The 15,094-nt window shown below is 47.0% G+C and overlaps 1 protein-coding gene across 1 annotated transcript in view; it reads right to left on the reverse strand.

The window, feature by feature from the left end:
• Positions 1–15,094, reverse strand: part of FAM81B (family with sequence similarity 81 member B) — a 222,653-nt gene that overhangs the window by 15,561 nt on the left and 191,998 nt on the right. The window contains exon 9 of the mRNA XM_029573123.1: positions 12,641–12,836. Within this exon, the coding sequence (XP_029428983.1) occupies positions 12,641–12,836 (196 nt within the window). The remainder of the gene's footprint in view (positions 1–12,640; positions 12,837–15,094) is intronic.

Consider the following 15,094-nt stretch of genomic DNA (forward strand, 5'->3'; position numbering starts at 1 on the left):
AAAGAGATCAGAAAGTATAAACAGAATTGTGCTGAGAAGAACTGAACTGGAACCCACAACAAGCCAGCCTGTACATGCAGAGCAACAATGGAAAAACAAACATTACCATTCTTCATAAAAATGCAATTGAGTTCCCTACTAATAAGCTTCGATGCCGAAAAGGCTTTCGATAGGGTAAATTGGGCTTTCCTCTTTGAAACACTGAACCACTATGGTTTCCATGGTCCCTTTATATCCCTTTATATCCTTTCTTCAAACTCTTTATGATCATCCCCGAGCTAACATCTGGGTGAATGGGGAATTATCACAGGATTTCACACTGGCGCGTGGCACCAGACAGGGATGTCCTCTAGCTCCCCTCTTGTTCGTTCTTTCCTTGGACCCCCTTATTGCGCATCTTGGAGGAGAACCAGAGCATAGAGGGGATTCAGATGGGACGGGCGACGTTTAAATCGGCAGCTTTTGCAGACGATCTCCTGCTCCACCTGACAAATCCTACCAGTTCTCTCCCTGTGGCTCTTCAGGTTATTGAGGAGTATGGCATTCATGCTGGTCTCCGATTGAATCTGGATAAATCTGAGGCTATGGTTATAGGGCCGGCTAACTGTATCTCATGGGGTGGGGAATTCCCTTTAAAATGGGCAGGCGACCATATTAAATATCTGGGAGTCTGGGTTCCCAAATTCCTTGACAATCTGTATGAAATGAATGTGTCCCCTTTACAACAAAAAGCGGAACGATCCCTGTCTGCTTGGCTACCCCTTCCTCTTTCACTTATTGGACGCATACATTTATTGAAAATGACGGTGTTACCCAGGTGGCTCTATGTGCTAAGTGTTCTCCCTCTTCTGCTTACGCGAGTTACCATTGCTCACTTCCAGAGAGTAGTAACTAAATTTTTGTGGTGGGGGAAACGCCCGAGGACTGCACTACAATTGTTGATGAAACCCCTATCGGTGGGCGGACTGGGCTTTCCTGATTTAAAACTTTACAATCATGCGATCAATCTGAGACACATTGGAGATTGGATCTTGGGCACGCAATTTTTTTCGGACACTCCTTTCGAAGCTCAACTGCTCACTCCTATTTTGCCATGTTATGTATTACACGTCCCATATCACTTCCATCTCCTCTGCAATTAGATCGGATTTGCTCCTGCGCCTGCTGCGACAGACCTGGAAATGGCTCATGCGGAAAGCTTCGTTGCCGGACAGGGTATCACCACTTCTCCCGCTTTGTGGCAACCCAGCGTTTCCAGCGGATTCGGATTCATCCAGATTTCGATCATGGGAACGCTCTCGGCTCATATGCATTGGGCAGCTGATGTACGCAGATGGGGACCCTATGCGCTTTCCGGAGCTTTGTTCTTTCTACTCCCACTGATCATTTTCAATACTTGCAAGCCCGGCATTATGTGCGATCGCTGGGCCTGCCCTCCTTTTCAGACCCAAAGTGGCAACTCTTGAAGACCTGGTTTGATCCCGACAGCCCTAGGAAGCATTCAATTTCTTATTTCTACCGACAGATGGAGACTGCTTATAAGTGCTGGACCCTGGAAAAGGCACAGGTGAAATGGCAGGAGGAGCTTGGGCGCCCCCTGCCCGTCGCAACGCTAAGGAAGGCCTTTACCATGACGAGAAAGACAACATGCAACACGCTTCTCAGAGAAACTCAGTATAAACTCATATACCGAATGCATATGTCTCCACATCAAGCATATAGAGCGGGAGTTTCCACTCTGATACGTGTATCAAGTGTAATCTAGGGGGAGCACACTTGGGCCATTCTCTGTGGGGTTGTCCAGTCATTCAAATTTTTTGGATAAAGATCTATCGCTTTGCTAATAATGTTGTGGGCTTCCGGATCCCATTTTCCCCACTTGTGGCTCTTTTTGGGGCTTTTCCCCGACACATCAAAGGCAAAAAGGGTGAGCTTCTTTGGATTACCAAAGTCTACTTGTTAGCTTGCAAGGCTAACATGGTGGTTTAGAGGTCACTGGAGGGACCCTCCTTCACATACTGGCGCTTGTCCATAATCAATCTCCTAACCATGGAAACTCTGGCAAGTGGTCATTTGCCAATCCAGACTCGGAGAGCTATCAATGCAGTTTGGCTCCCGTACATCCACACTCTACCACAAGACTCGAAAAGTCTCTTTCTTAATTGCATGGACGTCTGATATTGGGATTTCATGGTGTTCTTGTATTACTTTACTTGCATTGTTGTCTTGAATGTTTGCAAAGGTACCTTTGGTGTACTTGGGGGGGGGGAAAGGGATTGGCCCACGGGGGCACAGGGGGAGGAAAGGTTGATCTTAGAAGCTTAAGAGTGAATGGTATGTAACAGACAACATTATGTACCATATGTTATGCTTTGTTGATGTTCATGTTTTATATAAAACAATAAAAAAACAGATTTACCATAAAAAAAAATAAAATGTGAAAATGGCAGACACATCAAATAACATCCAATAATTAAAACCAATAAGGATAAAAACAATTTTTCCTATTTTTCATTCCAGGGAACTTTTGATTTCCTGTCTCTCTGAAATTGGCCTGGAGTAGTAGGGGAATAAGGGGGTTACACACAAACTTTGTCCACTCTCATATAAACATACTTTTTAACACATATGTTCATTCTCTCACACACACAACTTGGTCACGCTCTCTCATATGCTGTCACATACAAAAGCTTGCTCATACTCACATGCGCACTATCTCTATCACACACACACAAGCTCGATCACACACTCACATGCTCTCATACACACACATGCACACTCGCCCATTCCTCTTGCTTCCTTTTCTTCTCACATACCCCTTCTCTTTCTTTCCTTCCCTCTCCTGTCACACACTCACTTACCTCCTCTTCCTTTTCCCTATCCCTCCTCTCCCTCTCCTTCCTTCTCATTCACCCCCTTTACATTCCAAACCCTATCTCACTTACATTCCAAACCCTATCTCACTTAGACCATCCTCTCTCCTCCCAAGCCTTCCCTTTCACTCTCACCCCAATTTAATTTCCCTTCCTTTACACTCCACCCACTGGGTCTCTTCTTTTTTTTTTTCTGTCCACAGGGTGTGGGAACATCATATTCCAGCGCTGGCCTGAGGGTTGTATTTTTACCTGCAAGGTATGGAATCCCCGCCGGGATGCCATAATTTCAGCTGCTGCCACTGTTGTCATCTTCCCATGGGGCATGTGCCCCACCCAATGGATATGTCATAAACCTATGCCGCTGTTGCCTCTGTCTTCCTGCTCACAGGAGTTGGGAGCTCAGCAAACTTATCAGAAATTCTTGCCACCACTGCAACCTTCTTCCTACACATGGAGCTGGGGATCCCTGCTGGTATGTCATAAATATGCGCCACTGGCACTGTTTTCTTCCTCCTCACAGGGTTGAGAGCCCCGCGAGCACATTAAAAATGGCCGGACACCCCTCTGGGTGTGCCGCTCTGTGCAACTGCACGATATGCACACCTGGTTGCACCGGGCCTGCCCTTGGAGGCCAACATGGTCAAATCCACTAGGATAAAGAGGGTAGTGTTTGTAAATCAAATATCTCCTGATCCCAAAGAGAACAGGGGGGACTCTATTGCTTCTTAGCCCTGAGGGTTTTGTACAGATTCCTGGTAAAGGAAAAATTCAGGATAATTTTCCTTGGTGCTGTAATCCCTTTTCGAGAAAAAGGGGACTGGCTATGCTTCCTGAATCTAAGAGCTGCCAACCAGATAGATATTCCCAGGTTGCAGGAAATTTCTCAGATTTGTAGTATGAAAACACCACCTCCGATATTGCATGCTGCCCTTTGGCTTGGCATCAGCACCACAGATGTTCACAAAATGTAATGTAGTAGTGGCTGCACATTTATGCAAATTGGGGGTGCATGTATATCTCTACCTGTTTGATTGACTGGTCATGAGCACATCTTAGTAAGGTGCTGTAGAATCAATGAGCAAAACCATTCAGGTGTTAGAGTTGTTAGGGGTACATCATAAATTACCTCAATCTCGTTTGAGCCCGTCATCTCAGTTGGAATATATAGGAGCTCTGTTAGTTAAGACTAGAGCAAAATCCTTTTTTCCATAGCAATGGATCACCACATTGTTATCCACAGTGGAAGAGATAAGAATGAGTCAAAAGACATCAGCACGGGACATGAGATTGGGCCTCAGGGCATCAATAATACATGTCACTCTTCTGGCACATCTTCATATGAGACAATCTCAATGGACCCCAAGATCACAGTGGACTCTAGCCACTCAGTATCTCTGAGTCAGCATTCGCATCACCCAGCAACTCAAGGACTCCCTGTACTGGTGGCTGATTTAATATCTCTAAGGTTTATATGCGTAGGAGGTAGGCCTCTTTCAACAGAAATGTTCTAAGATGAGGGGTCATGGGATGAAGGTGAAAGGGGGTAGACTCAGAAGTAATCTATTGTGCTTTATAGAGAGGGTAGTGAATATATGGAATAGCATCACTGTGGAGGTACTAGAGACAAGAACAGTATCTGAATCCAAGAAAGCATGGGATAAACACAGGAGATTTATGAGGGAGTAGTAGGGATTATAAAGCTTAATTGGTTGGTGTGGATGGGTAGACTAGATAGGCCATATGGTCTTTTTCTGCTGTCACATTTCTAAATTGTCCTAACCACCAATGCATCCAACCTGGGCTGGGGAGCTCACCTAAAGGAACTTCACACTCAAGGTCTTATGGTCTGCTGAAGAAAGACTTCATCAGATACATTTCCTGGAGCTAAGGGCAATGTGATATGCTGTAAAGGCTTTTAAAGATTGGATAGCTAACAAAGTTGTCCTTATTCAGAAAATCAAGTAGTGATGTTCAACATCAATAAGCAGAGAGGAATAAGTTCATACCTCCTGGTCAGGAAAGTGTTCAGATGTTGAACTGGACAATTTATCATGGCGTGGTCCTGAGGTCTATGACCCTGGTGGGAGATGAAAGAATGTTCTGACAGATTGAATCGGATCATGAAACTTCACAAATGGTCTCTGGATAGAATAGTAGCAAACCAGACATTTCCTAGCGTGTAGCAGATGGACTCAAAACAAATGGGTATAGTGTGCTCGTGCTAGCAGTTGGAGACGGATCTGACGTCAGCACAGGGTACATATACCCCACAGGAAGTGCAGCAACTCAGTAATTTCCATCTCCAAAGCAGTTTGGAGCTCCCTTACGCTCGCTGAGCGTTTTTCTAAATTATAACGACTAAATTCGTAGAAGAAATCCTACCTGAAGACGAGCCCCGCACTCCTGCAGTGATACCCTCGGGTCCCTCCCCCAGTTGAGTTTCCCGAGGTGAGTTCTGTGGTCCCTCGGAGGTGAGCACCTCGGTCCAGTGGCCGGATCGCGGCAGGGACCTAGCCCCCGAGTGAGAAGGGCTCGGGCACGGCATAGAGGCAGCCTCGGTCCCGGTGAGGACTTGGCCCCCGAGCGAGACGAGTTCGGGCGCGGCTTAGAGGCAGCGGGTGCACTTCCTCGAGCGCGGCGGTGACGGTAGTTACCCTCTCCCCCCTCAGCGGGAGACCGCCCGGGTCGCAGCCAGGAAGCGCCGAAGATCAGGTAAGGTGTACATCTTTACTTACTGGTCTCCGAAGAGCGAGGATTAGCAGGGTCTGCCTACGTGGCAGCCTGCCAAGGAGGTCGCCATTTTGCCTGCTTGCCGTCGCCAGCCCTGGTTCGCTGCCTCAATCTAAGCGGGGCGACGGGCACGTAAGTTAGGCACCCGAAAGAGGTTTGGGCGCCCATTGCTTGAGATACGCGCATGCTTACGTTCATACGCGCACGCTGATACGCGCACGCAGATACGCACACGTTGCTAGGCGCACGTTGCTAGGCGCACGCTGATAGGCGCACGCTGATAGGCGCACGCTGATACGTGCATATTAATACACACACGTTTATAAGCGCACGTTCATAAGCACTCATTGAGAGGAGATCAGACGCGATGGAGCGTATGAGAGCCCATGCGGCCGCAGAGCCGGCACCTCCAGACTCAGGCATAAGAGCTCTAGGCCTCTGCTCAGCATGCCACCTCAGAGCGACACAGAGCGAGGAAGCAGACTCCCTATGTGCCCAATGTGAGGAGGCCCTGGGAGTTCCAGGCCAGGGCCAGTCTCAGCCCAGTTTGACTGCCAGTTCCTCAGGGAACACCCCGAACCTAGCAGGCCGCAATGAGCAGCCAGAGAATCCCACAGACCTGGTGCCCCTAGGGTTAGAACCTGCTTCCCTCTCCTGGGTGGAATTATTCAAAGGGATTCATGCCTTCGTCAAGATGCAGTCTGATCCCCGACCGGACCCGTACGTACCGGATGACCCTGCCCCGGGACCCTCAAGGCCTATGCATGGCCACCCGGAAGCCCCACTTATGGGGACTCGGATTATTCTGAAGAAGAGGGCGAGCCCCCCGAGGAGGGAGAACTCCCCTCGGGGATAGAACCATGAGACGCTTCTTTCCTAAGGAGGATCTTCCAGACCTTGTCTCTCAATGCCTGTTGGAGCTGGCTATCCCAGGCCAGGGCACCCCAGGGGAACCTAGAATGAACCCCCTGCTAGAGGGCCTGCGTCCCACGGCTCACCATTTTCCTCTCTTACAAGCAGCACAGCAGTTAATCGATCTGGAATGGAATGCGCCAGACGCTTCATTCAAAGGGGGTCGGGTTTTGTCTAGCATGTACCCCCTAGACCCGGCAACCAAGGAGCTGCTGGCGTGCCCGATGGTAGACGCCATAGTTAGCGCAATTGTGAAGCGCACCACCATTCCGGTGGAGGGAGGGGCGGCCCTCAAGGATGCACATGACCGGCGCATGGACGCTATTCTGAAACACGCCTTTGAGGTGGCAGCCATGTCCCTACGAATTGCGACCTGCTGCACCGTGGTGACGCGCTCCTGCTTATCACAAGCCAGGAACAACACCCCGGGAGAAGAAATGGAATCAGCCCTCTCGTTCCTCACTGACGCTGCCTCTGACCTAGTTCAGACAGCAGCCAAGGGAGTATCATCCTCAGTGGCAGCCAGAAGACACCTCTGGCTCCGAAATTGGTCGGCTGACTCCTCCTCCAAGACTCGCCTTACAAGAATGCCCTTTAAGGGATCCCTCCTGTTCGGCAGCGACCTCGAGAAGCTGGCTAATAAATGGGGCGCATCTCCATTACCCCGTCTACCCGAAGACAGGTCAAGGAGGACCCAGCGCCCTTTTCCTAGACCATCCAGAGGTAGAAGCTCTCAACGCTTCAATCCTTACAGGGCTCGCTACCAATCCTTTCGGACCAGACACAACAAGAGGGGAACCGGCCCGGGGTCGGGTCCCGGCCACACCCCACAATGAGAATCAGCCAACCCATCTGGGGGAAGAGGCCATTAGGGGGCAGGCTAACCCTATTTTACCGCAGGTGGGTCGAGATTACTTCAGACCAGTGGGTCCTCGCCATTGTCCGGGAAGGGTATTACCCGGACTTCCTTCATCTCCCTCCGGACAAGTTTGTGGAATCGCCTTGTCCGCCCCTCAAGAGGGCGGCGCTGGCAGCTACCTTAGAGAGACTCCTGTCCCTAAAAGCCATAATCCCAGTGCCTGCATGGGACACAAATTTTGGGCATTACTCCATTTATTTCATTGTCCCCTAGAAGGGGGGGCACCTTCAGGCCCGTCCTGGACCTCAAGTCTGTCAACCAGCACTTACGGGTCCCAAGATTTCGCATGGAAACTCTGCGGTCAGTCCGAAGTGCAATACAGCCAGGGGAGTATCTCACATCCCTGGATCTCTCAGAGGCCTATCTGCATATCCCTATTCATCGGGATCACCAGCGTTACTTACACTTCAAAGTCCTGGATGAGCACTTTCAGTTCCGGGCTCTACCCTTCGGGTTAGCCCCACCGCGCCACGAACCTTTACCAAGGTAATAGTAGTGGTGGCGGCGTCACTCAGGAAGGAAGGCATTCTCGTCCATCCCTACTTAGACGATTGGCTGATCAGGGCAAAGTCACCGGAGGAGAGCCACCGGGCAACCAACAGAGTTATATCTCTTCTGGAAAGCCTAGGATGGGTAGTCAACATAAACAAGAGTTCCTTATAGCCTTCGCAGTCGCTGGAATACCTGGGTGTCCGATTCAACACCCGGGAAGACAAGATCAGCCTGACCTCCAGGAGGAAATCGAAACTCCGGGATCGCTTGCAGAATCTGCTGAACACCAATCGGCCCACAGCTTGGCATTACCTACAGGTCCTCGGCCTAATGGCCTCCACTCTGGAAGTGATACCATGGGCACGGGCCCATATGAGACCATTACAGCGTGCCCTCCTATCTTGGTGGCGCCCACGTTTACAGAACTACACCGTGCATCTACCTCTACCGGCCAGAGTATGGAATCAGTTACGGTGGTGGCTGAGCCTGGCCACATGAGCCGGGGGTCAAGGATGTCCTCCCCAACCTGGACCCTGCTCACTGCAGATGCCAGCCTGAGCGGCTGGGGAGCACACTGCGAAGAGCTAACCGCCCAGGGGCGGTGGAACAGAGAAGAGTCGTGGTGGAACATCAACCGACTAGAGGCACGGGTGGTCAGGTTAGCCTGCCTGCAATTTGCCCGCAGACTTCGAAACAGAGCAGTCAGAGTGATGTCGGACAATGCCACCACGGTGGCATACATCAACCGACAGGGCGGAACCAGAAGCCGACAGGTATCCTTAGAAATAGCCCCCTTGATGACTTGGGCGGAGGCGAATCTTCAGGACATCTCCGCCGTCCACATCACCAGGAAGGACAACAGCACAGCAGACTTCCTCAGCAGAGAAAGCCTAAACCCGGGGGTATGGCAGCTGTCGCCCACAGCTTTCCAGATGATTGTGGATCAGTGGGGGACTACAGGCATGGACCTACTAGTGGACAGGTCCAATGCTCAAGTACCCAGATAATTCAGTCGCAGACGAGATCCTCTCTCTCACGGGATCGACGATCTAGTACAGCCATGGCCTCAGGGGATCCTGCTATATGCCTTTCCTCCATGGCCCCTGCTGGGCGCCATTATACACAAGATTCAGCGGCACAGAGGCCTAGTTCTTCTAGTGTCCCCGGACTGGCCAAGAAGATCCTGGTACGCAGACATGAGAAGACTGCTGGCAGGGAGTCCACTACCCCTGCCTCTACACAGGGACCTGCTGAGACAAGGTCCCATCCTCCATGAGAATCCAGCTCAATTCTCTCTTACGGTCTGGCCATTGAAATGGCTCGACTGAAGAAATGGGGATACTCGGGGCCGGTAATAGACACACTCCTCCGAGCACGCAAGTTCTCCACATCACTAACTTATATAAGGATCTGGAGAGTATTTGAAGCCTGGTGCAACACTCACAGCACCAATCCACATGCCGCCAAAATCCCTATCATTTTGGATTTCCTGCAAGATGGACTTCAGAAGGGTCTGTCCCTCAATTCCATCAAGGTTCAGGTGGCAGCGCTATCCTGCTACGGTCCCAGGAGTGAAGGCAACAGCATTGCCACACACTCAGACGTTTCATGTTTCCTGAAAGGAGTCAAGCACATTCGCCCGCCACTGAAGTGGCCAGTGCCCCTGTGGAACCTCAACCTAGTTTTGGAATTTCTAGCAGGACCCGCCTTCAGACCCCTTCGAGGCCTTTCCCTCCGTTTGTTAACCTTGAAGATGGTGTTCCTGCTGGCCGTATGCTCAGCACGCCGCATCTCAGAGCTACAAGCGCTGTCCTGCCGTGATCCGTTTCTCAGAGTCACTCCAAAGGCTATCCATCTTCGCACGGTTCCTTCCTTCTTACCCAAAGTAGTCTCACACTTCCACCTTAACCAAACCATATCCTTGCCAACCACGGAAGGTTTGAAGAAGTCGGAAGAAGGTCGAATACTGCGCCATCTCGATATCGGCAGGCTGCTGTCCAGATACCTGGAAATGTCGGAAGCAGTATGAAAGACGGACCACCTGTTCGTCCTTCACAGCGGGAAGAAGCAAGGAGAAGCGGCTTCACGGGCAACCATTGCCCGCTGGATCAAAGAAGTTATCAAGGCGGCTTACATAGAAGCAGGAAAACCACCGCCTCTACGGGTCAAGGCTCACTCTACCAGAGCGCAGGCGGCCTCCTGGGCAGAAACTAGGATGCTGTCACTGGCAGAGATATGTAAAGCGGCAATGTGGTCCTCCCTCCATACCTTCTCCATATTCTATTGTCTGGACGTCCAGGCCAGGGAGGACACAGCATTTGCGAGGGCAATCCTAAACGGACCTCGGGCAGCCTCCCGCCCAGTCCGGGAGTAGCTTTTGTACATCCCACTTGTTTTGAGTCCATCTGCTACACGCTAGGAAATGTAGAGATTACTTACCTGATAATCTCGTTTTCCTTAGTGTATGCAGATGGACTCAGCATCCCGCCCGGCTGCCAGTATACATGGGCATGCACCGACTCAAGGTAAGCCATGCTTTCTTATATAGGGCGTCCACCCTGCCGGGTGTCAATGCCTCCCGGTTGAGAACACTGGCGGTCTCCAGCTACTATCAATTAGTCAGGGTTATCCTGTTCATTTAATTGATCGGTCAGTCACACATATGTCCATAAAGATTTGCAAGGAAGATTACTGAGTTGCTGCACTTCCTGTGGGGGTATATGTACCCCGTGCTGACGTCAGATCCGTCTCTAACTGCTAGCACGAGCACACTATACCCACTTGTTTTGAGTCCATCTGCATACACTAAGGAAAACGAGATTATCAGGTAAGTAATCTCTACAATTCTGCAAGTGGAGTACACCCTTGGTAGATCTGTTTGCGCATCCTCTGAACAGAAAGTTCCCCAACTTCTCCAGGAGATGGAAGCAAGGCAAAATGGCCTAAAATTCAAGCAAAGCATCCCATCAAGCTTTGTGCTGTATCATGAGGCCTTATTGTGGTATTGACCCAGATAATGAAGTCTCCCCTTGAGTCACTAAACTATGAGCTGATGTACCTCTCCTGAAAGGTCATATTTTTTATGGCAGTCATTTTGGCTTCAGAGTTAATGAGTTTGAGGCCCTGTCTAAGGTCGTGTTAGACTTCTACCTTAACCAATCAATTTTCTTTCCAACATTCTTTCCCAGGCCACAAAACTGAACAAGTGTTTCTGACTTTGGATAACTAAAGATCCTTGGCCTTCTATCTCGAGAAAATTGAAGCACATAGAAAGTCCACCCAGATTTTAGTTTCATTTGACCCCCAACAGATCTGGAAATGCTGTTGCCAAGTGCACTCTTTACAACTGACTAGCAGCTTGCATCTCCTCCTGCTATTCTCAGGCAGGCTTGAATCTGGTAGATATATATGTCAAGACACCTAGAGTTGAGTCATGGCTATGGTAGTGGCAAACTTGGAAGAGATTTACAAAGCACTTTTGTTTGAGGCAGTCTGTAGCTAGGGATTCTCTGCTGGTGAGCACTTAACATCCTGCTTGTCCTTGGAGAAAGCAAAAGTTGTTTACATATAACAGGTGTTCTGTGAGACACCAAGATGTAAGTCTCACAAAGGCTTATTTTATTTAAAACAGTTTTATATACCGATGACTAGAAAAAAATCCATCTCAATGGTTTACAACAATTCAAACTAATAGAAACCAAAGAAAGAGAGAACATGAAATTACATCTTGTCATATTATAAAATATTAAGAACTACATTCTAAAAACTAAACAGATTCCCAGATTTAGGAATAAAAATACTACAATTTAAAAAGCTTAAGAACAGTATAAGTTAAGTAAAAGCCGATTCCAAAAGACTGCTGTTTATCCGAGATTAATATATGCCATCTATTCCTCTGTATAGGCTTGCCGGAACAGCCATGTTTTTAAGTCTTTCCGAAATTGTTTTCCATCGTGCTGTACTCTTAACTCCGATGGTAATTTATTCCAAAGCTTCGGACCAGCCAAAGATATAGCACGCTCTCTCACTTCACACAAGTGGGCTGATTTAATATTTGGGATAGTGATTAGTAGAGTGCCTCCAGGATCTGTCTTGCTGTTGGTTCTGTTCAATATCCTTGTGAGTGATATTGCAGAGGAGTGAGAAGGAAAAACTTGTATTTTTGCAGATGACACTGCAATAAAATGGATGCTCCAGAGGTAGTAACAAAATTAGAAGTGGTCTAAAAAAGCTTGAAGAGTGGTCAAATGTTTGCACTTCCATTTCATTTCTCAACTACTTTTTTCAGTTAAAGATGTATACAAAGTGTCAAGTGTTGCACGATAATTCAGTAAAATAGAATGTACTAATATATACATAAACACACAAAACATGTAATTAAGATTCAATGCAAAAAAAGTGCTGACTCATGCATTTGGGTTGCAGAGATTCCAAGGAGAGCAGTACATGATGGGGGAAGGGGAAAAGTCGCTGATATACATCTACAGGGAGAGGGACCTTAGGGGGATCATGTCTGATCTTAAGGTAGTAAAACAGTATGAAATGGTGCATAGGGAAAGGCACAACCAGTAGAAAAAAAGGAAATGATGCCATTGTACAGGTTGTTGGTGAGGCCTCACCTACAGTAACACATTCGGCTGTAGAGGCAATATCTCCAATTTCTGGACACTATAGTTAATGAACTTTTTATGGAGAGGAGATAACTGCTCACCTGCTTGGTATTCACGCTTGATGTTTTCCACCTCTGTCCAAAGCTGTTTTTCAAGTCTGATTATTCTTGCATTCAGTTTGTCCTCAGTCTGTTTCACTCTTCCTAGCTCAGTTTCCAGTTGCTGCACGTCATTTCTGTTTTCCAAAATTGCTGCCAGATAATTCAATTTCTCTTGCACTTTCTTCTCAGCTGTTTCCTGGTAAAACAATATAATAAATCAGCAGTATCCATGTGTTATGTGTTAAAGGGTACTGTATAACAAGAATACCTTGCAGAAGGATATTTGTTTATAATCAGATGTGATTGATACAGTATGTAGTAAGATCTTCTAAATTATCTGTAATAAACTGAGTTACACCTCTGCTTTCTCAATGCCCATATAGGCCATAGCACACTAAGAGGACCAAGCTGCAGACTTTGAAAGCATGGAAGGGACATTAAACTTCTCCAGAAATTCTTTCATACCATCTCAAGGTAAAGAATAAATCAACCCTGGTGAACTAATTAAATAATCTTCTTCCAGTGCTGATGCCCTAGAATATTTTTAAGATTTCTTCCATTGGCACAAGATGGACAACTACTTTATGAAAACAAGTCTTGTTTAGTTTGATAGTCTTAGCAACAGAACTATTAAAATGTTTTGGAATGAACACTGTTACTTTGTGAGCTTTAGTTATGCTATCATTATTTTAACTTAGCCTTTATAAGGGAGTAAAAATGTTCTGAAATTATTCATTCAACTTGTACAGTAGTTTCAACAACTGCACAATAATGAATCTTAGTAGACCACAAATAGAGATAATGTATCATTAAAGCCTCATGAATATTCATTATGAAAACCTGAAAACCAGAATAACAGATTTGAGTGCCACCAGTGTACAATATGTGGAAAGATCTAGGAGACTGGAAAGATTTTGAGTGATTTGGTTAGAGAAGAATGGGTAAAACCAGGACCTGTCCCTTCTCTCATAGAGCTAGTATTTTAAGGAAGATTTGATGACCTTCGGAGTGAGGAAACTCACCCAAAGATGAGATTTGTGCAATGTTCTCTCAACCTAGCTTGATGGACTCTCTACCTGGGTAACATCAAGCTAGGCTGAGAGAACATTGCACAAATCTCATCTTTGGGTGAGTTTCCTCACTCCAAAGGTCATCAAATCTTCACAAGGGAGCATTGTTCTGTTCGTACGTCTCATTTTGAATATCAAAGTGGCCCCTAACCCCTACACTAATATCTAAATCTCACCTTGAGTTACTAGGTGGGACTCCTATAGAGTTATAAATACCTACCTAAGATGAGGGCATATTGGTATTGTGTGCAGTTCTGGTTACCCCATCTCAATAAAAGATATTGCAGAATTAGAAAAGGAACATAGAAAAGCAACAATAATGGTACAGGGGATGGAATAGCTTCCTTATGAAGAAAGGCTAAATAGGTTAGGGCTCTTCAGCTTGCAGAAGAAACAATTGAGAGGTTGGAGAAGAGACGAATGAGAGGGGATATAGTAGAGGTTTATAAAATTATGAATGGGGTGGAGCAGGTAAATAGAGAACAATTAGGTACCATTCCAAATAATACTATAAAGGGTACTCCTTAAATCTAACAAGTCAGAGAAAGTATTTTTTTCATTCAGTGCACAATCAAGCTATGGGATTTTGTTGCTAGAGAATGTGGTCAATGCAACTAGCATAGCTGAGTTTAAGAGAGGTATGATCAAGTTCCTGGAGGAAAAGCTATAAACCATTGATTCTGGGGAAATTCACCACTTATCCCTGGGAGTGAGCAACAACAAACTGGATCTACATTTGTGATTGGCCACTGTTGGAGACAGGATGATGAGCTCGCTGCACCTTTGGACTGTCCCAGCATAGCACTTCTTAATTTCATATTCCAAATAGGGATATGTCCACAATGCACAGTATATATCTTTTATTGCAAATGCACGAATATGAGAAATAAAAAAAGAAAGAAATGAAATGTCCGGGATGGCATAGAGTCCAACAGGATAAACATCCTGCATGAGACTAAATACAAAATTGAATCTTTATGGGTAGAAATCCCTTGTGTGTCAGGGAAGACTACAGTGATAGGGGTATACTACCGTCCACCTGGTCAAGATGGTGAGATGGACAGTGAAATGCTAAGAGAAATTAGGGAAGCTAACCAAATTGGTAGTGCAGTAATAATGGGAGACTTCAATTACCCCAATATAGACTGGGTAAATGTATCATCGGGTCACACTAGAGAGATAACGTTCCTGGATGGAATAAATGATAGCTTTATAGAGCAATTGGTTCAGGAACCGACGAGAGAGGGAGCAATTTTAGATCTAATTCTCAGTGGAGCACAGGACTTGGTGGTGGGGCCGCTTGGCAATAGTGATCATAATATGATCAAATTTGATTTAATGACTGGAAAAGGAACAGTGTGCAAATCCAAGGCTCTCATGCTAA

The sequence above is a fragment of the Rhinatrema bivittatum genome, chromosome 1, assembly GCF_901001135.1.
Source record: "Rhinatrema bivittatum chromosome 1, aRhiBiv1.1, whole genome shotgun sequence".
NCBI lineage: Eukaryota > Metazoa > Chordata > Amphibia > Gymnophiona > Rhinatrematidae > Rhinatrema > Rhinatrema bivittatum.